Raw genomic sequence first — 23,719 nt, 5'->3', positions numbered from 1 at the left:
TGCCTCCAGTGTGGGAAAGCCCACTACCTCCCTAGGTAATTGGTTTTATTGTCGTATTGCTCTAACAGTCAGGATGTTTTTCCTGTTGCTCAGCCAGAATCTGGCTTCCCATAACTAGTTGAGCCTATTATTCCGTGTCCTGCACTCTGGCATGATCGAGAAGTGATCCTGGCCTTCCTCCCTGTGACAACCTTTCGAGTACTTGAAGAGCACTATCATATCTCCCCTTAGTCTTCTCAAAGCTAGACATGCCCAGTTCTTTCAGGCTCTCCTCATAGGGCTTTGTTTCCAGTCCCCTGTTCATCTTTGTTGCCCTCCTCTGAATCCTCTCCAGTTTGTCTGCATCCTTCTTCAAGTGTGGTGCCCAGAACTGGACACGGTACTCCAGATGAGGCCTAACCAGTGCTGAGTAGAGGGGGACTAGTACTTCATACGATTTGGAAGATATACTTTTATTAATGCAGCCCAAAAGAGCATTTGCCTTTTTTGCAGCCACATCACATTGTTGGCTCATATTCAGCTTGTGCTGTACTCTCGACAATTCCAAGATCCTTCCCGCTTGCAGTATTGTTCAGCCAAGTATTGCCCAACTTGTAACTGTGCATTTGGTTTCTTTTTCCTAGGTGCAGAACTTGGCATTTATCCCTATTAAATGTAATTCTGTTGTTTTCTGCCCAGCGCTCCACTCTATCAAGATCACTTTGAATTTTGTTTCTGTCTTCCAGGGTATTAGCTATCCCGCCCAATTTTGTGTCATCTGCAAATTTTATCAGTATTCCCTGCACCTCCTCCTCCAAGTCATTCATAAAGATGTTGAAGAGCACTGGGCCCAGGACTGAGCCCTGCGGTATCCCGTACGTTACCTCTCCCCAGTGGAGAAGATCCCATTGATAAGCGTTCTTTGACTCCGATTCTGTAGCCAACTATGGATCCACCGGATCGTTGTTTCATCTAGCCCACTTTGAGCTAGTTTGCTCATCAGGATATCATGGGGCACTTTGTCGAAAGCTTTGCTGAAGTCAAGGTATATTATGTCCACAGTATCCCCACAGTCCACAAGGGAGGTTACCTGATCAAAAAATGAGATCAGATTCATCTGACAGGATTTGTTCTTGACAAATCCATGTTGGGGTCAAGGAATCACTGCATTGTTTTCAAGGTGCTTACAGGTGGATTGCTTTATCATCTGCTCCAGAATTCCCAGGTTCCTCATTTTTACCCTTTTTAAAGATAGGGACAACATTAGCCCAACAACATGTGTTTGTACCTTGTGTTGGGTACCCGGGACAGATTGGGGATTCTGTTGGTGTACTGCCCACCCCGCTGCCCATCAGACTCCCTGCCTGAGCTGACGGAGGTGGTCTCGGACTTGGTGTTGAGGACCCCTAGGATGATGGGTCCCAGGATCACCCCAGGATGATGGTCCTGGGGGATCTCAACTTCCATGCCGAGGCCGCTGTATCCGGGACGGCTCAGGACTTCATGGCCACCATGGCAACCATGGGGCTGTCCCAACATGTCATCGGCCCAACGCATACAAAAGGACACACGCTTGATCTGGTTTTCTCGACTGGGCAGGAGGATGGTGATCTGAAAGTGGAGGAATTAACATCTGTCCCTTTGTCATGGTCAGATCACTTCCTGCTGAGGTTTAGACTCCTGGCAGCCTTTCCCCTCTGCAAGGGTGGGGGACCTATTAAAATGGTCCGCCCCCAGAGATTAATGGATTCCGATGGATTCCAGAGGGCTCTGGGGGATTTTCCTGCTGGTATGTCTGGTGCTCCTGTTGAAGCCCAGGTCGCTCTGTCGAATGCAGAGATGACTCGGGCGGTTGACACGATTGCGCCCAAGCGCCCTCTCCCTCTGAGCAGAGCCCGGCCAGCTCCTTGGTATACACCTGAGCTGAGGGCAATGAAGCAAGAGGGGAGACGGCTAGAACGCAGGTGGAGGAAAACTCGTGCTGAGTCTGACCGAACACAGGTAAGAGCCCACTATCGAGCCTACTCTGTGGCGGTGAGGGTGGCAAAGAGGGTGAGGGTGGCAAAGAGACAGTTCTTTTCCATCAGCATTGCATCTTCTCAGTGTCGTCCAGAGGAGCTTTTTTGAGTGGTTCACGGCCTGTTACATTCTGTGCCAGGGAGAGAGACGGTGGAACCCTCGGTAGCACGCTGTGACGAGTTTGCACGGCACTTTGAGGATAAAGTCGCTCAGATTCGTCATGAATTGGACACCACCATTAATGCAGTTCCATTGGTAGAGGCGTTCAGAGCACCGTCTGGTCCAGTTTTATTGGATGAGTTTCAGTTACTGAGGCCTGAGGATGCAGACAAGGTGCTTGGCCAAGTCTGATCGACCACTTGTGTGCTTGACCCTTGCCCTTCATGGCTTATTAAATCAAACAAGGAGGGGTTGTCCGGCTGGGTCCAGGAAGTTGTAAATTCCTCCTTGAGAGAGGGAGTGGTGCCTGCCACTTTAAAAGAGGCAGTAATTAGACCACTCCTGAAAAAGCCTAACCTGGACCCAGAGGATAAAAATAAATAAATAAATAAATAAATAAATAAATTAGCCCTCCTCCAGTCACTTGGCACTTCACCCGTCTTCCATGATTTCTCAAAGATAATAGACAGTGGATCAGAGATAGGGATGTCATGGGTGTCCAGCTGGGGCTCAAAGCCCAGTGAGAAGTCACCAGCTCAGCCTCCCAGACATCAGTCTGCGAATCCTCAGTGCACACTGAGCTGGGCAAGAGCACACCCACCCGCATCCTCACCGAGCCGCCATTTTGCAGAAAAATAACAGCTTATCCTTGTTTGTAAATCTCCATCTGCGCAAACGGTGGCTGTAAAGGGGCCATTTATGCAAGGTTACAGGTGTAAATGGACCACTTACGCCTGTAATATTGAGTAAATGGCCCCTTTACAGCCGCCATTTCACGGATGAACACTTATAAACAAGGATGCGCTGCCATTTTTCAGCAATAGGGTGGCTCAGTGAGGAAGTGGGTAGCTGCTCACCGCTCGCCAGCAGTAGTGTAACGGCAAATTCAGGAGTCACAGTCACAGCCACGCCCCCTTACAGCCACGCCCCCTCACAGCCACACCCCCTTCTAAGATTGTACAACCTTGTAAGAGATACAGCCTTCAACTGGGATCCAAAAACAGTTTTGGGATCCAAAAACAGTGCAGCTGAGAGTAAGGCAGTGGTATTTCAATCGGACGTCTGAGAAAAAATGCAGGGGTGTTAATTTTTTTCACCCACTCACTCACTCACACACAAACATTTTAGGTTTTCAAAATATGATACTCTATGGAAGCTTCACCCTCTCCACTCAGCCCTCATGGACAGCTTGCTTCTCATTTAAACAGCCCCCTTGCACACTCCCTTAGCACCCCAACATTACCCACTAGTCTTCCCTAAGCTCCTTCATTATATCTCTCCCCTCCCCCAACAGAAACGTCCACACACCCAGCTGGATTGAAACACACACACACTTTCTTTCTCCTCTCCCCGCAACTTATTCTTTTCTGTTTCCCTCCCGTCCACCAGGGCTTGTTTGCCCAGGTACATGCCAACCTTGTACCAAAAAATGTAGCTGACAGAGCAGGTTGCATTTGGCAATTCCACTTGGTGTAGAAAGTAACGTTCAAGAATTAACAGTGCAATCCAATGGGTGTTTATTTCAAGTTAAATTTACAGAGATCTTGGGAAGGCAGCTAAGGCTGCAGTCCTACACACACTTACCTGGGAGAAAGCCAGTGGAACATAGTAGGACTGACTTGGCAATGGAACATAGTAGGACTGACTTCTGAGTAAACACACATAGGATTGTGTGATAAATCCTAAAAACTGGCACAAACCAGCCACCTGCCCTGCCCCATGAGTAAATAATAGCAGCAGCGCCCCCCACCCTCCTGCTGCTGCTGCCGTGGCCAGCAGCAGCAGCCCTGAATGGGTGGCCAGCGTTACAGGAGGTGAGGGCAGTGCCGGGCGCACAGGGACAAGCGGAGAAGCCAAGAGCTGAGGAGGAGAATGGGGGGGGGGGCGAGAGGAGGCTGCAGAGATTCCTCAGGCTCCCTCTCTCTCACTCACTCCCTTTGTGTAGTAGACGAGAGGCAGCCAAGAGGCAGCCGCCCACACTCCCTCTGCTCCCTCCTCCTTCCCTAACAAACTGTGACCCAGCTGGGGGCTGGCTTCAAAAAAAGTGCCGGAGCGAAGCCCCAGCGCGACCCGCCACCACTACACCACTGCTCACCAGGCTCTCACAGACTGCCCAGCTCAGCAAGTGACACAGCTAACCAGGGCAGGTGGCTGGCAGGGGTCCAGCAAGCGGCGCACAACCCAGACCCTGGTGAGTTTGCCCATCCCTAATCAGAGACGGAGATGTCTATCGCCAGGAAATCTGGCCCTTTTGGGACCTGATGAATTCGTCCAGCACCTCTCACTGGGCTTGCATTTGTGAGCTGAGCTGGAGTTTTGTTCCTGAAATCCAGGAAATTTTCAAGTTTTAGGTGGAGGGGGGGATGGTGCATAAAAAGCCAATTGTGAAAATTGCAGCAGTAATTTGCACAAACTGCTTTACTTAAAAAAAAAAAAAGTCAATGCAGATCAAGTCAGGCCAGCTTGCAGGAGTTGGGCCAGCTTGCAGGAGTTGGGCCAGCTTGCAGGAAAGCAAGCCAAAGTCTAGGGGCCGAGCTGACTAAAGCTTGGCGAGCTTCATGCCTCCTCCACCCCCCGGATGGATTCCTCTGACATCCCTAATCAGAGATGCTTAAATAATAAATTTCCTGCATTGGATGAGGTGCCTTTTGAAATGCCTTCCAATTATGATTCCTTCTTTGGACTCATGATTACTGTATCTCAAAGCAGAACACAAATAATAAAATTAAAATTGCAAATGTCTCCTCGATTATATTGACTTATGCCATTGAATGTCTTCAACAGAAAACATTTTAATCAGGGAGTGTACATACTATTCCTTAGCAAATTACTCTGAGTAATTACTTCAGAATCATTGCCATCTGTGCCTGCGTTATGCTAGATGTAAGCTATAGTTATCTCCTGGCAGATTTTCACTTACCTCTAATAAATGTTCTCACCCCACTGTTAAATAGCAGCAGTTGCAGCAACCAAGGGGCACAGTGTAATGAGTACCCAAGCTTCAAGTCAAAGTTGCTATAGTTTTCAACATGGTTCAAATGCATCCTGAGTAAGCACTGACAACATCTCCCCACCCCCAAGCCAATGGAGAGGCTCCAACTTACTTACAAACACAGCCAGAAACTGAATTGGCTCAGCAGACCATAAAATGTTCCAAGGCGCCTTCCCTGCCTTTTTTTTTTTTTTTTGGGGGGGGGAACAATGATTTAAACTTGTGGTGTGGTTACAACCTTTGAGGTCAATAATGCACATTTTTATACAATCCCTAAATATGCATTTATGACAGAGACAATAATGGCTCTTGGGAAGCTGTTACAGAGTCGAGTCAATAATCCATTTTTTTAAAGTCTATAAACTTGAATGTACATTTATAAAAATCTTTATTTCGCCCTTTCATCAGTGTCAATGCTGCTATTTTTTTTACTAGAGGTTTCATATTCCATCACTGTTAAAAACAACTAATAGGTGTGTATTAAGACCAGAGGCATTGGAAATGAAATAAAAGAATATTTAACATATTAGGTTATAAACCACATACATCAGCATAGACATTCTGTCTCCAACATGATTACCCTGGAGGATTACAACATTTCTCCTGCTTCTGTGTTTGTGTGTCATTTCCAAAGTTATCACAGCTACTTATGTTAGCTACCACAGGACTATGCCAACTTAAATGCAAATGAAGGGTACATGTTTATACATGCTGTCAAGGTTCCTCTTATGACCTGGACCCCCTGAGCAACTCCTTAAGGATCTCTTGCCTCGTTATGAGTCCCATCTTCCTTCTTTTAAACTTCCCCTCCCAGTAATGTGGGATTTAGACTGTAGATGTGGGGTGACTGACACTCTAGACACAGGGCTTAACCACAACAGTCTACTAGTAGATGTAAAGCAACCAAATTACAACTGAACGTATTTACACAATAGAGCTGAGTGATACAAAAGAAGGCATTAAAAGAAAATAAAAGTTGCAAAATGCAAGTTCCTTTACCCAACCTGTCCTTAGACTTTTCTAAGCTGCTTCTTCCTGCTCTCACTTCAGACTCTGCTCTCACTTCAGGCTCTGGCTGTCTCTGCTTTGCTCTTGCTCTGGCTGTAGCCTGGTCTTTCTGACCCTTTCTCTCTCTCTCTCTGTCTCTCTCTCTCTCTCCCCCCCCCCATATACCCCCCACTCAGCAAAACCAAAAGTACTGCCCAAACCTGAAGAAATGAAACTGAAGTGGAGAAATGAAACTACTCATCTCAGGGTTACCCACTCTCAATAGAAAACTCCAGGCCTTTAAGCCTGACCACTCCCTCCCCCTCCCTTTGCCTCTGTAGGCCTCAAACCTTCACACATGCACTTTTTTTGGGGGGAGGTGTTTTTGTTTTTACTGCAGGATGCTCTGCACTAAGCGAAGAGGGAGCATGTGAAACAAATGTCATGATGACATAGCCTTATTTGGGGAGGGGGAAGCCAGTTACCTTATCAGGAGTGAGTGTGTCCTGTCTTTCACTGTACAGTCCTCTCTCCAGCAGCCTGTAGCCTCCTCAGCTTCCCACATTTCAATTAAAGCCAAGGGAAAGACATCATGAGGTAATTATTCTCCCACAAGGCTTTTTCAGATCAGAAATTGCAGGCAGCTGCAGAGGTGATAGAGAGAGATGTAACAGAAAGACAAAACACACACAGCACCCTTGACCACTTCGCAAGGATAAGGTAATCTCAAAAACACCACCATAAGAACTTCAAAAGAAATTCTAAAGCATCCTGAGAATAAGACATAAAAATGGAAGCCTCTCTCACGAGAGAAAACTTTCAGGAAATGGGAGGACGGATATTGGCACTAGCTCTACCTCGTCATCAGAGCTGCACGCAACACTGCCCCCCCCCCCACACACACACCCCTGCTCCAGGGCTCGCAGGCAGGAAGTGACATTATAAACAACTGCATTACAGAAAAGATATAGTCACAATCACCCTTTATTTATTTATTTATTTTTATTTATTATTTCATTTATATCCCACCTTCCTTTCATCATGGAACTCAAGGTGGCTACATGTGGTTCCCAGGTGGTCTCTCTTCCAAGCACTGACCAGACCCAGACCTGCTTAGCTTCAGCAAGGTGGCTGTCTCATGTGCCTTCGGACCATGCCCTTCCAGAACATAACGTTTGGGAGACCCTGGGGAAGGTGCTGAACCTTGAAGAAAGACAACTAGAACTGAGCCAAGATTTCTCAGAATACATTTTTCTCAAGTTCCGAGATTTTTCTTTTTCTTACCCCTCCCCCCAAAATAGAAGGCTACTTTTCAGAATGTTCTCTGAATTTTCTCCACCATTGTGTGTGTGTGGGGGTCACCCCCCGGTGACCACCTTCCTCACTCCACAATACCCCACAATGACATGAGGTGCAGGGCATTGTGGAGGATGCAAAATGGTAGCCGGGCTGCCAATGCAGTTGCTGCCGTTGCCACTTGTAGTGGCAGCATACAAAGTAATAACTGTTAAGAAAAAGGAAAGAAGCTGTGTAAGACCACGGCTAATGGTCAGCCCCGCTTCCAAGAATCTGTGGGAGAATTTCTTTTCCCCCTGGAGAAATTTGGTAGAATGGTCCCCTCAATTGGTGGAGAATTTCAGGAGGCCATTTGCAGACAGCTCTAATATACACAGCTATAACATACATTTGCACACAGCTGTAATATAATACAATACAATACAATACAATACAATATTATAACACAATATACATTTTAATCTGTTCTCTGTAGAGAGGATGGACTTTTCAGCAGGAGTGAAATGTTGCTCCAGAAATGCAATCTGGTCACTAAAGCCTTTGTAAAACAAACAAACAAACCTGAGCATTTTCAGACACTAAAAATAATATAAGCAGCTAACAACAGTAGTCAAAATGGGATGCTTCCTTCCATAACTGCTCTCAAAATTCAATTCTGACAGATTGTCTTAACGCTAGAATAACAAGTGGCATCTGGAAAATGCAAAATAACAATACGCATAAAACTTTTCCAGAAGTAGAATCTAAAATACTCTTTGGATGGCTAGTCATTGAATTGCTAATACAAATTCTTTCTTCCCATCTTTTTATTAAAACATAAATGGCTGACTTGGAGCAATTGGGCCATTGTGCCAATGTGACTCTCAAACACACAGAAGAGTTTTGAAAGGGAAGACTCCAAGGCTCAAACCCACATTTTACATCTGAACCTGTCAAAAAAGGAAGCTTTTAAGATCTGCCTGTTTGGGTTGGCCTTTATGGATCAGCATTAAATTGGGAAAGGGTGAGGATAGTTCTGTGATTTTATTAAAGGTTTTTGTGTTCCGCAGATAATGTTTTACTTATCTTACCTGGAGTGAAACGTTGGCCTTCTATGGGGCCAAGTCGTCATGATACTACAGTGTGATGCACTCTGAAAGGATGTGTGTCTCTGGTCTTATAAGAATGGGACTTCTATCAGAATGGGACCGCGAACCCTGTAATTGTTGTAAGATTCAAGTTGGCCGATGCCTGTGGGTGGCTCATGGGGAGGGAAGCACTAATTTAGCCCATGCTTTCCCTGTGCATTCTGTCTTTACCTGGGTCACCCCCACAAAGAAGGTTGAAACAGTATTATATGCTTTCACACTGCACAGAAACACCTGGGATAAATTTCTCGCAGCCCCAACGGGCTTAGCCAAGGCTTTCTTGTTTTCATTTTTGCTTGGGCAATCATGATTTTATTATTTTTATTTCTGGACAATCTATCTTTGAAGTGAACCCTTCTCTTTTTTTTTGGGGGGGGACAAAAATATATCATTGATATTGTTCATTTACCAGGCATCTGAATATTTCCTAGACCTCAAAAAGGTGAAGGCTGGGGGGTTTTGTATAACCTGACTGTAAGGGCTGCTTTTTGCACTATGTATATGATGTGCATAACTTTGGGAGCAGTCATTTGTGTTTATCAAGACTACTTCATACGTTATACAGCACGTCTATTTGCCACATTACATCAATGTTTAAAGTAGTAAACAATATAAAGTGTGAGGGGAGATCACACACCTTACAGAGAACTGGTGCACACATGGATAACTGGTGCATATCCACTGCCTTTTTACAAAGATGTGCCATTTATACAGATAAATGTGTCAAATAAACATGCCACTGAAATACAGAAACTGCACCTCAGCATTTGCCAAACATGTTTGAGATCCCATCGAATTACTCCTCAGCTACAAAGATGTTTATCTTCTGACATTCCCATCTCTCTCTCTCTCTCTCTCTCTCTCTCTCCCCCTACAAACTAGTCATGATGACACTAATTGTATGAATGCACTTAAAAAAAAAATGTAAATAGTGGCCACCGGGAAGCCTGAGTAGCCTCATGACTGTGGATGAAGAGGGCAAGTTGAACTCTTTCTTTCAATGCCAAGATCCAGACAAAAATCTCTCAGAAGCCGTTCTTTGCAGTTCAAGGGAAGCTCTGATTGGCACCAGTGGAGACTTCCCTTGCAGTACAACCAGCAAATCTGGAGAGTCGTTTTTTGTTGGGACCGTGACCCACACCATGGTCCGAAGGTGGCTCAGACTTCCCCACCAGTGCAATTCGCACACAAAACATGGCCATTAATTGCATTCATGGCACTAGATAGGCCCATAGGGAACATGGGGATGGGAAAGCAACACAAGAAAAGGACTTAAGACACCCAATTGCAGATAAAGTTGGGGAAGATTCCTATAGCTGGTACTTTGAAGATTCAGAAGTAAATAATACTAATTGACTATGTTTAAACTCACTAGTTTGGAGATGGGATGATCAGGGCTTTAGTACAATTTTCTGCAAAATTCTAAACCCAGATCCCAAGAGAGATTAATCCTTTCATGGTCCCTTCCTATTATGAGAGATCCGGATGGAGTAATAAGGTATAATGGTGATGGCCTTTTGTCGAGCTCTCTCAATTTTTGCCTCAGAAAAGAGCTGTGTCAGGGACAAGCCAATACGTTTCTGCACCAGACAGGAAACTTCTCCTCTTGATGAGCGGAATTAAATATTAATAATGGGGTCCATCTTGCCTTCAGCTTGCAAACTCATCAATACTGAGCCCCAGAAGTGCATGACCTAAGGTCTTTTACCTTAACAGACATTAACCCGCTTTGATTGACTCATCCCTGAAAGCCCAAGGTCTGAATATTTAAAATTACATCTAGCTTTCCCCAAACATTAAGGGGTCACTCTTAGCTGGGAGTCTGAGCTCATGACATTTAAAATGGCTGGATTGGCTTTAGGTTCTTTTTTAAAAACGCTATTTGTCAATGAAAGATTGCATCAAATTGGAGAGAAAGAAGAAAAAACCCAATATCATCATGGTGAGCTGAGTGGCATTAGGGAGTTACAGTAGATATTCTGATACCAGTTAACTGCTGTGGTAGCCCTGAACAGATAACCATCACCTGAATAGCTCATGAATACGTCTTGCAACTGTCTCTCTGCCACCACCTTGAATAAACCTGCCAGCTGGCCTAGCCACTATGTAGTCCAACAGTTTCACTCAGATGGCTGCTTAGCCTTGGCCTTAGGGATTGGCGCAGGCACCCGATTCAGTCCAGGAGTCCAGAGAACCCCCTGCCCATGCCCCTAAGCCACGCCCACTGAGCCCCTGTCCCCGCTCAACCCCCCCCATGCTCACCGAGCCACTGGCACTCACCTGGGACCCATCCATGAGCTTCACCATCACCATTTTGCAAAAAAAATAAAATGGCGATCACGATATGCTCACATCTAGTTGTACACAAAATGGTGCCATAAATGGCCCATATATGCAAGATTACAGGCATATATGGGCCATTCACTGCACCATTTTGGCGTACAAAGATGTGTGCATACTGCGATAGCCATTTTTTCCTGAAAAATTGTGATTGAGGCGCTCGTGGGTGGGTCCCAAGTGAGTGCAGCACAGTGAGTGGTGGGAAGATTGAGCACATGTCCAGGGGCGTGTGAGCAAGGGCACAGGCTGGGTAGGTGCACGTAGAACCCAGATGGGGGGAACACCCATCCATCCCTACTTGACCTACACATCCTCTATGTCAGCTTTTTCCCAGCTATCTGGTGTAGGCCCTCCTGTTCTTTGACTTGTAAACCTCCCAGGGAACACGGGGAAGCTGCTTTATACCAACTCTAACCACTGGCCCATCCAGCTCACTGTGGTCTTCTCCACTGGCCCATCCAGCTCACTGTGGTCTTCTCCACTGGCCCATCCAGCTCACTGTGGCCTTCTACTCTCAGGGGTTTCTGACAGGACTCTTTCCCAGACCTACCTAGAGATGCCAGCTATTGAGCCTGGGACCTTCTGCCTGCAAGGCATGTGCTCTGTGCCTGAGCTATGGCCCTTTGATACCTACCCAACTAACAGACAGCCCAGGGATAGAGATGGGTGAATTGATTTTTATCCGTTCCATTTTGATAAGAATTTACCAAAATTAGCAAGTTCTCCATATATACGACAAAAAGAACTTCAAATCAAATGTTGGAGAAACGGAAACTGGCAGATTCATCCATCCAGGCCCAGGGTGCTTTGGTCTTAAAAGTCTGTGTTTGAGTCCTTATGAACCAGCTATGGGTGATGGGGCTGATCATGTGGTCCTGGTCATGGGATTGGCACCCCGCATGGAAGGGGTAGCTACTTCTATGGGAAAGAGCCATGTGATCCGCCCTCGCTCATGTTATTCCACTCCAGCTACGTGGGAGATATACAAGGAAAAGCAGCTCCCATGGCTGCGTAGTATTTAGATGCTCACAAAGCAGGGGTGGAAAGGACACCTCCTGGGGCCTCTCTGCTATGGGCCATACTAAGAGCTCGAAGTCCACAAAAAAGACATGAAAGCTGATAGGAATCCTATTCACATATTTGTCTGGCAAGTCAGAGCTTGATACAGCTCTGAGCCCTTTTTTCTAACATCCTAAATCTGGACTCAAAATTGCCAAGTGGTTCCATGGCATCTCTCATCAACATACAAAGGTTGTGTATCCAGTGTGTGCCAATCTGCCTAGTGTATTGGATGGAATATGCAACAGGAATTGGATTTCCTTTTGGCAACTCAAATGATAAATTCATTTTGATTGCAAAAGTAAGTGGCCTCTTGCATATATGTCAGGCTCTGTTACATGCTGTAGATAAAACGAGTGCTGCAAATCAATGATGTGGGCAAATGCTTCCACGAGAGAGTATTTGGACTTCTAATCATATAGCAATTTTGCACGTAATGCATTCCGAACTTAGGTCTCACAAAATTTATGGGCAGTGCACTAACCTGGTGACATGCCTAATCTTCCTATTCTTTATGTACTAATATGCGGGATTAAAAACCTCTTACCTGTGCTGCAAAATAAAGATAGTATATGAGCACATTGCGCTTTTGGCCTTTGCAACCAGTAGTAGGCAGGAGACCAGAGTTAATATTAAGGGAGGGGAGCTACAAGTTTCCTGGAAAGTTGGGTACTCTGCTCCTAGTTCCACTGTAGTGAGAAAAGTCGCTGCTGTGGTGTAACCTGATGTGGAATGTGGGAGGTGTGGGGTAAAGATGATTGAGAACTTCATAGGGATGTGCGAACTCACCCCCGTCTGCGTTCTCCTGATGTCTGCCCAGCCCCTGCCCTCCTGATGTCCGCCCAGCCCCTCACCGGTCCCTGGACCACACTCGAGCTCCTCCAACGCTCAAGAAGCAGCCCGCATTCACCCCAGCAGCCTTGTCGAGCTCCACGGTCGCCATTTAAAAAATAAAATAAAATGGCGATCACAACAATGTGTATGTCTTTTTATGCACAAAAATGCGCGTTTCGTGAATGCGCATATTCTCATGTGTGAAATGCACATTTTTGTGAAGGTGCATAATTGTGTGTGTGCAAAAGAGTGTATTTTTTAGAGTGCACATTTTTGTGCATACGTGAATATGAGCACTCGCAAAATGCACATTTTCACATGTGTGTAAATATGGGCATTTTTGCGATCACCATTTTATTTCTCAAAAAAATGGTGACCACGAAGCTTGATAAGGCCACCGTGGTGAGCGCAGGCCATTCGCTGAGCATGGGCAAGGAGCGAGCAGAGGCAGGGGCTTGGCAAGCGGGGCTCGGGGGTGCGGGCAGGGGTGGTTCCGTCAGATTCCTGGACTGAATTGGGCACCTGCTCCATCCCTAGGAGTTCATTTCATTTTGGTTTTGTTAAAACCTTATCAACATTTGCAAAGTTCTCCATATGTGGAACAAAAAGAACAAGATTTTAAAAATTAGAATTAATACATCCAGGCCCAGGGCTTTGAGCACCTAGCTCTTTAATGTCTGGGGTTCCCCGCCCAGGTACACAGCCATGTTAGTGATGAATTGGGGTTGCCACCTCTTTTCTTCTGACAGATTCCTCATCTTTAATAGCTATATAGCAGGCAGGTACATCACGGTCCTCTCCCTGCCATGAATAGCTGTACCTATTGAATTTGACTGGTGCAGATGGATGAGAATTTCATTTCAGTTCATTTTTGATAAGAATTTGTAAAAATTCACAAAGGTCTTTCTCGGGAGAGAAAGAATTTGAGGCTTAAAACATTCGGATATGGGAGAAATTAGGCAGAGTGAAGCAGCCACCTCAGGCAGCTGATTTGGGGTGCCATGAGAGGGCAGCAAATTGATAGTTATTTAATTTGTCATTATATTTTTCCATCACGTTGGGGAAGGCTGATCTAGGGTTTGGGAGAAACACATGTCATGACATAATTTTGCTGAAAAGGTGACAGATAATATATTTTTTTAAAATTCTGTCTATATCAACATGTAGGGTAGGGTACCATGCTTAGGTGTTTCTTTGTTTGTTTTCTGTCTAGAGCAGTCCTTCCTAATGATAGTCTTGATATTTTCTCTTTGTTGCCAGAAGGAGGAACGTGTGAAGTTATAGCAGCTCACAGATGTTGTAATAAGAATCGGATTGAGGAGAGATCACAAACAGTAAAGTGCTCCTGTCTACCTGGGAAAGTGGCTGGGACAACCCGGAACAGACCATCGTGTGTTGACGGCAAGTAGCCCATACTGTATGTCATACAGATTTGTGTAATGTTTGACTATACAGTCACATTCAACCAAATAACCTGGAAGATGTGTAACATATTTGGAAAATCAGGATAAATTGGCACCTTAACAGAGGGCTTCCATTGCATAGGATTACCAACATGGCTTGCATGTAGAATTGCTTATCATACTGAATAATGAGGAGTTTGAATATGGGTAGGTTGTGAAGAGTTTTGCATATTAAGGCTATAGTCCTGAGCATACTTACTTCCATAGCTATAAGGATGGTATGGAAAAGAACCATAATACAATTTTGATCATGAATAAAAACTGATGAGTGTGGCAAATGGAAATCACACAAATTCAATTCTGCTTTTTCTGGTGAATTTAAAAATGGCCATTTCTTTTCATTGCAAGTGTTTATTCCTTTAAAAGCACACTGCAAAGGCTATGCTTTTACCTCTAGGTGCTCTGAAGATGGATACTAATAAAGCCATAAATGATACTAATATAATTTGGTCTAATTTTGTTCATCAATGCCTGCAGCAGAAAGATAAAGATGAAGAAGCTACCGTAGATAACACTGATCTTTGTGTTGATTATGTAACACAGCAATGTAAAGGAAGCTCCCATACATGCAGATCTCCAAATGCACACTGAAGACCCATAGAGCTTTGGATCATTTCCATTATGTTTTCTCTGTGTTTCCTCTGGGGTAAATTCTTCCTTAACTAAGGTAATTGCCACATGTTCCAGGATTAAGGATGTCAGGGAAATCTGTTGGGGGGGCGGCGTTTGACGTATTTTCCTACGCTCAGCCCCTGGAATTTGTTTTGGTTTCCACTGCAGCACCCAACTTGATCTGCAGCAAATTGGGCAGTTCACAGATTTTCCGGGAATTTTGCACATTTGGGGGAAGGTTCTGCAATTTGCGCAAATTTCTTGTGCAACATATGGCCAAAATTATGCAAATTCTGGCCGAATTTGTGTAATTTGCACAAATTCAGACATCATTTCTGCAAATTCAGGTGCAATTTGCACAAACTGCTCAGAAATTTGCACCAATTCTGGAATCTTCCCAAAAAATGTGCAAAGAAATTCCTGGAGTTTGGGAAACAGCCCGCAGCTTGGCTCACAGATGCAAACTGAGTACTACCTGCAATGGAACTCCATCAAGCCTATGTGGCAAGGGAATGATGGGAATTGTAGTCCAACACATCTGGAGAGCACGAGGTTGAGGAAGGCTGCTCTAGTCACTGGTTAGAGATAGGCCCATAACTGCTATTCAGAGATAAGCAAAGCAGTGAAATGTCGATATAGTCACCAAAGGGTCGAGTAATGTGTGTGCAAGCTGTGCAGGGTTCCTTTTTTTAATTTCAAAATTATCCCTTTGTGCCACCACTTGTCTCATTTGTGTTGATAGATTAAAAGTTCAAGTGGCTACAGTGGTTGAGATTTAATTAATGTGTTTGTGTTTTTTTAAGTTAGCAGCAAACCAATTCAGAAATCTGACCCTGTAATGAATGTCATATAAATACTTGAATAACAAGATGAAAAGGGTGGCTTCTGTTTTGAAGAGGATCCAGTGCTTACATTTTCTCACATAGTTTTCTGATTTTTCAAGAACCAGTCTTTCAACTCTCTCTTTTTAAAAAAAATTGCATGTAAAAATTAATTCATAGCAGAACATGAATGTGATCTTAGGGCTACTTAGATTAAGTTAGATTCTTTCTATGATACTGCAACAGTGAGATTAATACAGTTTCATTGGATGGAAGCTTTACTTCCTTTCTAGCTCACATAACTCTAAATATCTTACAAATCACAGTAAGACCACATTGTTCCTCTCCCCCGCCCTAGCTTGATTATTCAAATATATTATATTGTGCCTGTCTGTTCAATAAGACAAACACTGTTCAATTAGATAAAGAATTCCAAATAGTGAGATGTAATTATCTGAAAAAATCACTTTTTTCTGAACTAGTTTTTGTCACTTGGTTCATCAGTTTCAAAGTAACTGCCAGTACAGTTAACAGTCAGGTCCAGATTAACTATTGGATTAAGTTTTATTTAGCATAGGGACCAGAGGGAAATGGGGCTCCTGGGCCTTTGTATGTGAGTATACCATTCAAGGCCAGTGTCAAGAGTAAGCATGGCTGGGCACCTGCTGAGGGCCCATGCCTCATCCGAGGCCCACTGACAAGAGCCCTCCCTGGAGTTGCTGCTCATCTTCACCATTGCAACTTTTTTAAAATCATTTTTTTATTATACGTTCCAGAAAAACAAAACAGACAAACAAAAAGAAAAACAATTAAAAATAGAAGTGTAACTATATGCTTTAAAGGCCCCCATTTCAAATATTACAACATTCTAAAGGACAAAAAGGAATAGATTACACATAAACTTTAGTAAAAGCAGACCAGATATCCAAATATAAGTCCCTTTGTGAGTGATGCCTATATACCACTCTTTCAAATGCTGCTAGTGCTGTTAAGTCTTCAATCCATTGCATTATAGGAAGTGAGCCTTTATCATTCCAGTAGTGTAGTATCAGTCTTTTAGAAGCCAAGAGAGCACAAAAAAAATCCATTTACACTGACCATGTGTTGCGTTCCAAAAAGCAGGTAAATAGTTTAAGAGAACACATGCACCAATAAATTTTAAAGAGCTTTGCCACAGCCTACCTGCTCACTTGGCCTGCCAAACAAGCCAGTGGTAGCAATAATGAGAAAGAGGATGAGGAGCAATAGCATCTCATGGCAATGGTGGTGAGAAGGTAGACTCACTGTGGGACGGGGCCCATTAAGGATGTCTTGCCCTAAGGCTCTCCAAAACCTGGACCAGGCACTGATAACATCACTGCATTTCATGTCAGAATTAATTGTTTGAAACCTGACCAATAAATAATTGGCCGCTGTGAGTGGTGTGGAGGCCTCAGCGTATGGTTTTGGAAGGGAAAGATCCTATCAGATTTTGTGGTCTACACATACATCATAGTTAGAATGCTGTGTTGCTATCTTTTAAAACTAAAGAATCATGTTAAAAACATTAGTTGCGACAGTGATTGCAGCTTTATTGGACATGAAGGTTTATTGGTACAAGGATGGCTATGTTGATGGCTCCAGACTCTCCAGGAATAGAGGAGTAAGTACTTCCAAAGTGGTGTGACACATATGCATTGTATGCAGATTGCCTACAGCAGCTGCCCTAGAGTAGTTCACAGTTTTATCTCAAATGATGCCCCTCTGATGCAAACTTCCTAGGAAATACGACCCATGGTGTGCATGTCTGGTGCCATTTTGGTAGCACTTCGTTCCTGAAACTTGAGGACAGTAGGTGGTTGACTGGAGGAGATGACTGAAGTGGCTGGTGCGGGCGGGGGAGTGATTTAACCCTTTCACCTCAGGTGATGAAAGGGTTAATACCATTTCTGGTGGTGGTGACCTGCCCCTGGTCCATAAGGAGATAGCTTGTTGCTGCTGTTTTTAGTCTGGTCGCTCTCTAACTCATTTATGAAAGAGGGGCCTTTGTCATATAGAAAAACTGTGCCTCATGTCTCCTGGCAAGTGCTGGATGCTATGAAAACTTTATAGATAAGCGCCCATTGAAGTTAATGGGAAGATGTGTGTTGGCCTCCAGTGGGCTTTGAGGAGGACCTGAGTAAATACTTTGTATTAGCTCCTCTATATCAGCACTTGAATCAAATGAAAATTGTTCACAGTCAAAAAGCCAATAGTTTTCTATTTATCTAATATGTACTTTAGATGGTATCAAAGAACAGTTCTCTCTTTCTCTCCCTCTCTCTTTCTCTCTCAACTCCTTAAAAGTAGGTTCAATCAATTCTTATTTCAACAGAAAAAGGGGAAAATGTTATTTTAAATCCAAAGAGTCAGCTTCTCATCCCTCTAGCTGTGCTCCGGCCTAGATAAGGAGATATCTCAGGGTCCCATCTTATTAATGCACTGTCTGTATGAATAACGAGCAGACTGGGTGAATTATTTTTCACTCCTGGGAAAATCTATAGCCCTGTCCTTCCACAGCACCACTGGAAACCGGGCAGGAGATTCATATTTTTTCGATTTGGTGAATTCAGATGACTTCATTTGTAAAGACAGGGAGGGAATGAGGGACAGGAAGAGTAGTGTTCCCCACTGAGGTCCATTTAGCACACAGGGACAGAGAGGTATAGCACACAGTACTCAATGCTTCAGAAGAAAAAGGAGTTTATCCATATAGAGATATGATTCAGGGATTTCTATTTGTTCAGAAATATTGGTATTATAGATTTCATGCCTGCCAAAGTTCGGGGTGGGGTTCTCCTCATTTTTGAGGCCCTGCACTTTAGCTAGGCTTCTGAAGAACCCGTGAGGTTTTCAAGGATGTGAATGAGATCATTCCTAAATTAAACATAAATACATTCAGATATTCTATAGTGCCTGGTCCCCTCTAGAAGTCCAGGAATATAACTGCCATAATGCCTGACCATTGCTCATGCTGGTTGGGGATTATGGGAGTTGTAGTTGAAATTACCTGATTTGCACATCTTGGATTAAGGTGAGGATCAGAATGTATCACTTTTCTGAATGTTGTGATGTGGTTCTCAAAATATGTATTTTGAGAGAAAATGTATGTTGACATACATATTTTGAGAGAAAATATGCATTGCAACATGTATTTGGAGAAAAAATGCACATTTAAATATGTTTTATAAATACATAGTTAAATAAGCATTTTGAGGCAGGGGATGAATTATAGATTAATGCATGATCAGAATAAAAGCATGGGATAGTTACATACATTAAAAACAGATAGATTTACCCATCCCTAGTTTAAGGCTTAAATATCAATTGGAATCTTTTGTGCTTTGCTCTTTAAGCCTGCAAAATTTACCTTTGTTGTTGCTGTTGTTCAGTCATTAAGTCGTGTCCAACTCTTCGTGACCCCATGGACCATAGCACGCCAGGCCTTCCTGTCCTCTGCTCTCTTAAAAATTTACCTTACTTATCTTAATTAATGTTACTTAATGCTAGTTATGTTAACTAGTCCATGCAAAGAAGCAAACCTCTTGCAAGGAGCTTTTATCCCAGAATGGGTGGTCCAAGTGGAAAGGACACCATTCTTCCTGCCCTCTCCATCTCTTCTTTCTCACTCTATTTTCAGTAGAAGCCACCAAGATGAACCAAGCTGGGGTTTCTGTTTTTAAATAACACATGAGAAGAGCGTCCTTGGAAGCCCCCAAGACCTTATATAATCCAAACTTGAATATTTGCTTTTCATTTAAGATTTTCAAAACAGCATCACCGTCCAGATGTTTTGGGACTCTAGCTGCCATCAGCCAGCACTGCCAATGGTCAGGGATGATAGGAGTTGTAGTCCAACAATATATGAGGGGTCACCTGAACCATAGACAATGGAAGCTGTGGCTCAAAGGGGAAAGTGAAACACACAGGTCTTCATACTGTTTCTCCAGAGTACAAGGAGGCACACATCCAGGTCCGGTCCTACCATTAGGCAAAGTGAGGTGGCTGCCTCAGGTAGCAACTGCTGGGGGTCATGTGCCATACAATCTGGCCTGCACCTGCTAAACCAGGGCTGGGGAACCTCCAGCCCATGGGCCTAATTCAGCCCACAGAGGTTCCCTATCTGGCCCACACAGGCTTGGGTTCTGCCTGCAGGCCCCCAAAGCCCTGCCTCCTTCCTGGAGTCTGCCAGATGTTTGGGGAGGAGGCAGAGAGAAGAATCGCCTGCTTATCTCTGATCTGAAATAACAAGGGGATTCTATAGAACGCTGGTCCCCCTCCCACTGGGAGGGCAAGGGCTGTGAAAGGAAATCCTCTGGTTATCTCTGATCACAGATAGGACACATCAAGGAGATTCCAGCTTCATGCGCTCCGCTCACCCCTCGACTGCCCCATGCAGGGCAAGCAAGGGACAAGCAAAGCCAGCAGCATGGTTGGCACTGCCTGAGAACCCTCTCAGTCTGCTTATCTCTCCCCCACCATGTATGAGCAGGTGAAGGACAAGCAGTCAGCCATCACTTTCAGGAGCCAGATGACTCCTTGTCCCCCTGATGTCATCTGGCCTGGGCGGAACTGGGAGGGCAATATAGCTTTGGCTATTGGGGGGTATAGAAATGTAAGAAGTGAAATGAAATCTGGCCCCTGAAACCGATATGATTCCCCACCCCTGTGTTAAGCTAACCTGCTGCCCATGGGTATTCATTCATTCATTCATTCATTTCTATATCACCCAATAGCCAAAGCTCTCTGGGTGGTGTTCAAAGATGAAAGTCTTAAAAAGACATTATAAAAACCATTTCCATATAAATAGCACACACAGAGACACACGTATCTAAAACAATATTAAATAATCATGGTGGAGGGAAGAATGGTGGAGGACAGTGGCGCCTTGCCAGTGCTGAAGTCGTGGGATTCAACTGCCAGTCCAGTCAGGTTTTGTACATGGAATGGGAGGGGGCGCCATCTTGTCCTTCACCTCAGGCAGCAAAACGTCTTGGGCTAGCCCTGTATACACCAGGTGAGATGCATTTCGAAGGTCACAAGGATGTCACAAAAGTGGGAATAACTTGGACTGATTTCTGAGAAGAGGGGACTTTTGGATCCAAGCAACAGAGGGATGGGGCAACAAGAACTTGCCCCAGCCCCAGATGCCGAAAGGGGTCCCTGATCCCAGGCCTTAGGCTAATGGTGTCCCCCTTGTCACTTCTTGAAACAGCTGTCCAGTTCTTTACGGACAGGTAACTCAGGCTATGATAGAACCATCTCCTGGATGTGGTGCACCCTGCTTCTATCTCCGTTTTCTGTTTCTCCCACATGGGCCCAGCTGCAGTCTTGCTCTTAAATCCATACAAAACAAAGGCCTCCAGCAACATGTTGTACTAGCAACCAATAAACTAAATTGCCTGTGACGCTCACTGAAGTTCTTCCCATCAGACATTTCTGTCTGAAGGGTTGGCAGAGAGAATTCCAAGTGGCAGGAGAATCTTTCAGAGAGAAATCCAAGGTAATGAAGAAAAGGTCAAAAGATTGGTCTTGGGAAGCGAATGTCAGAGCCAAAGGACTTGCTCCAGGGTTGCAAGTAAATAGCTCTGAAGAGCAAAATCATGCCGGCCCCCTGTGGGGTTGAGCTATAACGCAACTCAGAACCTAGTATAATAACTGCAGCATGTCAAAGAATGGATTTAACTTTATTAAGACAACGAGCTGCTAGTGATCCCAGAAGAGAGAACAAAACAACAGCGGCTCTTCTCTTCTATAGAAATGTATGCTCCGTCTCCTTAACAGAAAGGGGAAATATCAGGACTGGTTTCAGTCTGCACGTGTGCATTTGGTCCAGCCTCCAAATCATTGTGCAAATCATTTGTATATGTTTGCTATGCATAATTGGGCCTACGTGTTACTTTCTTTTAAATCTTGGCACTGCTGCTAGGTTTTATTTTGGCTCTTCTATTTTATACTGAGGTGTTAAACGTTTAAATGTTTAGAGTGCATCTTATGTTGTGTTTTATGGTTTCAATTGTTGGGAACTGCCCAGAGAGTTTCAGCTATTGGGCAGTATAGAAATGTAATAAATAAAGAAACACATCTATCAAGGGTACAGAACCACTTTCAGCCCAAGGGCCAAATTCCATTTCAAATAATGGAATTGGGAATGGGGGGTTAAATTCCAGAATAATACATATACAAATGTATTATTTGGGTGTGGCTGAAAGCAAAAGGGATGAGGGCAAAAGCAAAGGAGCAGGCCAAAAATGCCAGCATATTTTAGCTTAAAGTTCTTACTGAAGCCCTAGGAGAGGCAGTTCAATGGAGAATGGAGAAAAAACTGCACAAAAGCTGGGAAACCACCAAACGATTGGTGATTGGAGGAAAGGGCTGTGGAAAGGGGAAGGGGAGTGGCCTTGTGGGAAACCCAAAGGGCCAGATTTGGCCCTTGGGCCGGAGGTTCTGCGCCTATTGTCTATACAAATCAGGTTTTCACTTTCAGATAATGGAGACAGATAAAGGGAAGATTCCATCAGACTGTAGCAGAGGGATAGAAGGAAAGCAGGGCCACTCCACTGGCTCAGCAGAAAGACCAGCAACATTTGGCTCACCCTCTTCTTTTGCCACTCTAGCGGGCCATTATAAGAACTTTGTAACTAAGAACTAGTTTGCTTTCTTCCTCCTCCCTCCCAATCCCTTTTCCTTTTGCATCATGACTTTTACATTGTAGTTTTGAGGGCAGGAACTATCTTATTCCTGACCGTTGTAAGCCACTCTGACAGCCTTTTGGGGCTGAAGAGCTTCAAATAAATAAAAGGAAGGAAGGAAGGAAGGAAGGAAGGAAGGAAGGAGAAAGACTACGGGGCTAGGTATATCTAGACATTATGACTGCCAGCTAGCCAGAGTTTTATCTACCACCTGGCCAGAAGGCAAGAATGACAAAGGTGGGGGGGTTGTCCTCAGTGTTTTTGTCATGGTCGATACAAAAAAGATTTTTGATAAAATGTTTTCTGTTTAAAAAGAAAAGATGGAGGCAGAAGGAAACTCTGTGCACATGTTCAGAGGCACTAAGATTATTCACTGATCTTTTGAAGAAGCTGTTTTCTTCTAGAGGATGACAGCATTCTCTATGCACATGCACAGAAATACTCAGCTGGGGCAGGGGGAATAATTTTTAGAAAAGAAGACTACTAGATAAGGAAGAGGGAGTTATTGCCCCAAGCAAGATCCATTTGAGTAGGGATGGACGGGCAACCCCCCCCCCATCCAGGTTCTCAGGATGCCCACCCAGTCCCTGGCCCCGCTCACACACACACAGAGCCATGCTCAACTCCCTCTGCCATGCTTGCCGAGCTGCCCACACTCACCCAGGCCCAGTCCTCTAGCATCATGATCGCCATTTTGCAAGAAAGAATGGTGATCACGAATATGCACACATAGAGATATATGCAAAATGGTGCCGTGAATTGCCTATATACTCAAGAATACGCTCGGGGGTGCAGGCGCGGGGGGAGTCCACCGGACTCCTGGACTGAATCGGGCACTCACATCATCCCTGCATTTGAGCCCCATTTAGTCTTTAGCCCTCCACGTAGAGGGCTAACACTTGGAAGGGGTAGACAACCATGCCTCTTGCCCCACACCAACATGGCATGGCTCCCCAGCCCTCACGTGCCCTAACCTCTGCAGATTGGGCTAAGATCAGAAGGGGAAGTCAGCTGTACTTATGGAATCTCCTTCATGTGATCAGGAGCTTTGTGTGATCATATGGAGGTGCTTCTTCAACTATAGCCAGCTCCCCCTTCAGAGCTTTGCGCTATGCATGGAGTTTGGGGGTGGAGCCAGGTGTCTGCTCTTGATGTTGGGGGCAGGATGAGCAGTGTGGCCCTTCACACTGCCCAATGCATGAACCAGGGCTTGGTCGCTAAGCTCTCAGCATATAGACAACAAGATACATTCTGTGGCTATGGATGTTGGCCAGATTTGTGGGGTTCAGCAGGAGAAGAGCTTGTTATCTTGGTAGGTCTC

The 23,719-nt window shown here is 44.6% G+C and overlaps 1 protein-coding gene across 1 annotated transcript in view; it reads left to right on the top strand.

The window, feature by feature from the left end:
* Window positions 1-23,719, top strand: part of TAFA1 (TAFA chemokine like family member 1) — a 520,363-nt gene that overhangs the window by 443,393 nt on the left and 53,251 nt on the right. Inside the window, exon 3 of the mRNA XM_084832508.1 lies at window positions 14,053-14,193. Within this exon, the coding sequence (XP_084688634.1) occupies window positions 14,053-14,193 (141 nt within the window). The remainder of the gene's footprint in view (window positions 1-14,052; window positions 14,194-23,719) is intronic.

The sequence above is a fragment of the Heloderma suspectum genome, chromosome 2 (assembly GCF_057233095.1).
Source record: "Heloderma suspectum isolate Gila_16-S chromosome 2, 16-S_ref, whole genome shotgun sequence".
Lineage (NCBI taxonomy): Eukaryota > Metazoa > Chordata > Lepidosauria > Squamata > Helodermatidae > Heloderma > Heloderma suspectum.
Note: the sequence above shows the minus strand (reverse complement) of the source record. Positions and strands in the feature narration are given on the sequence as shown.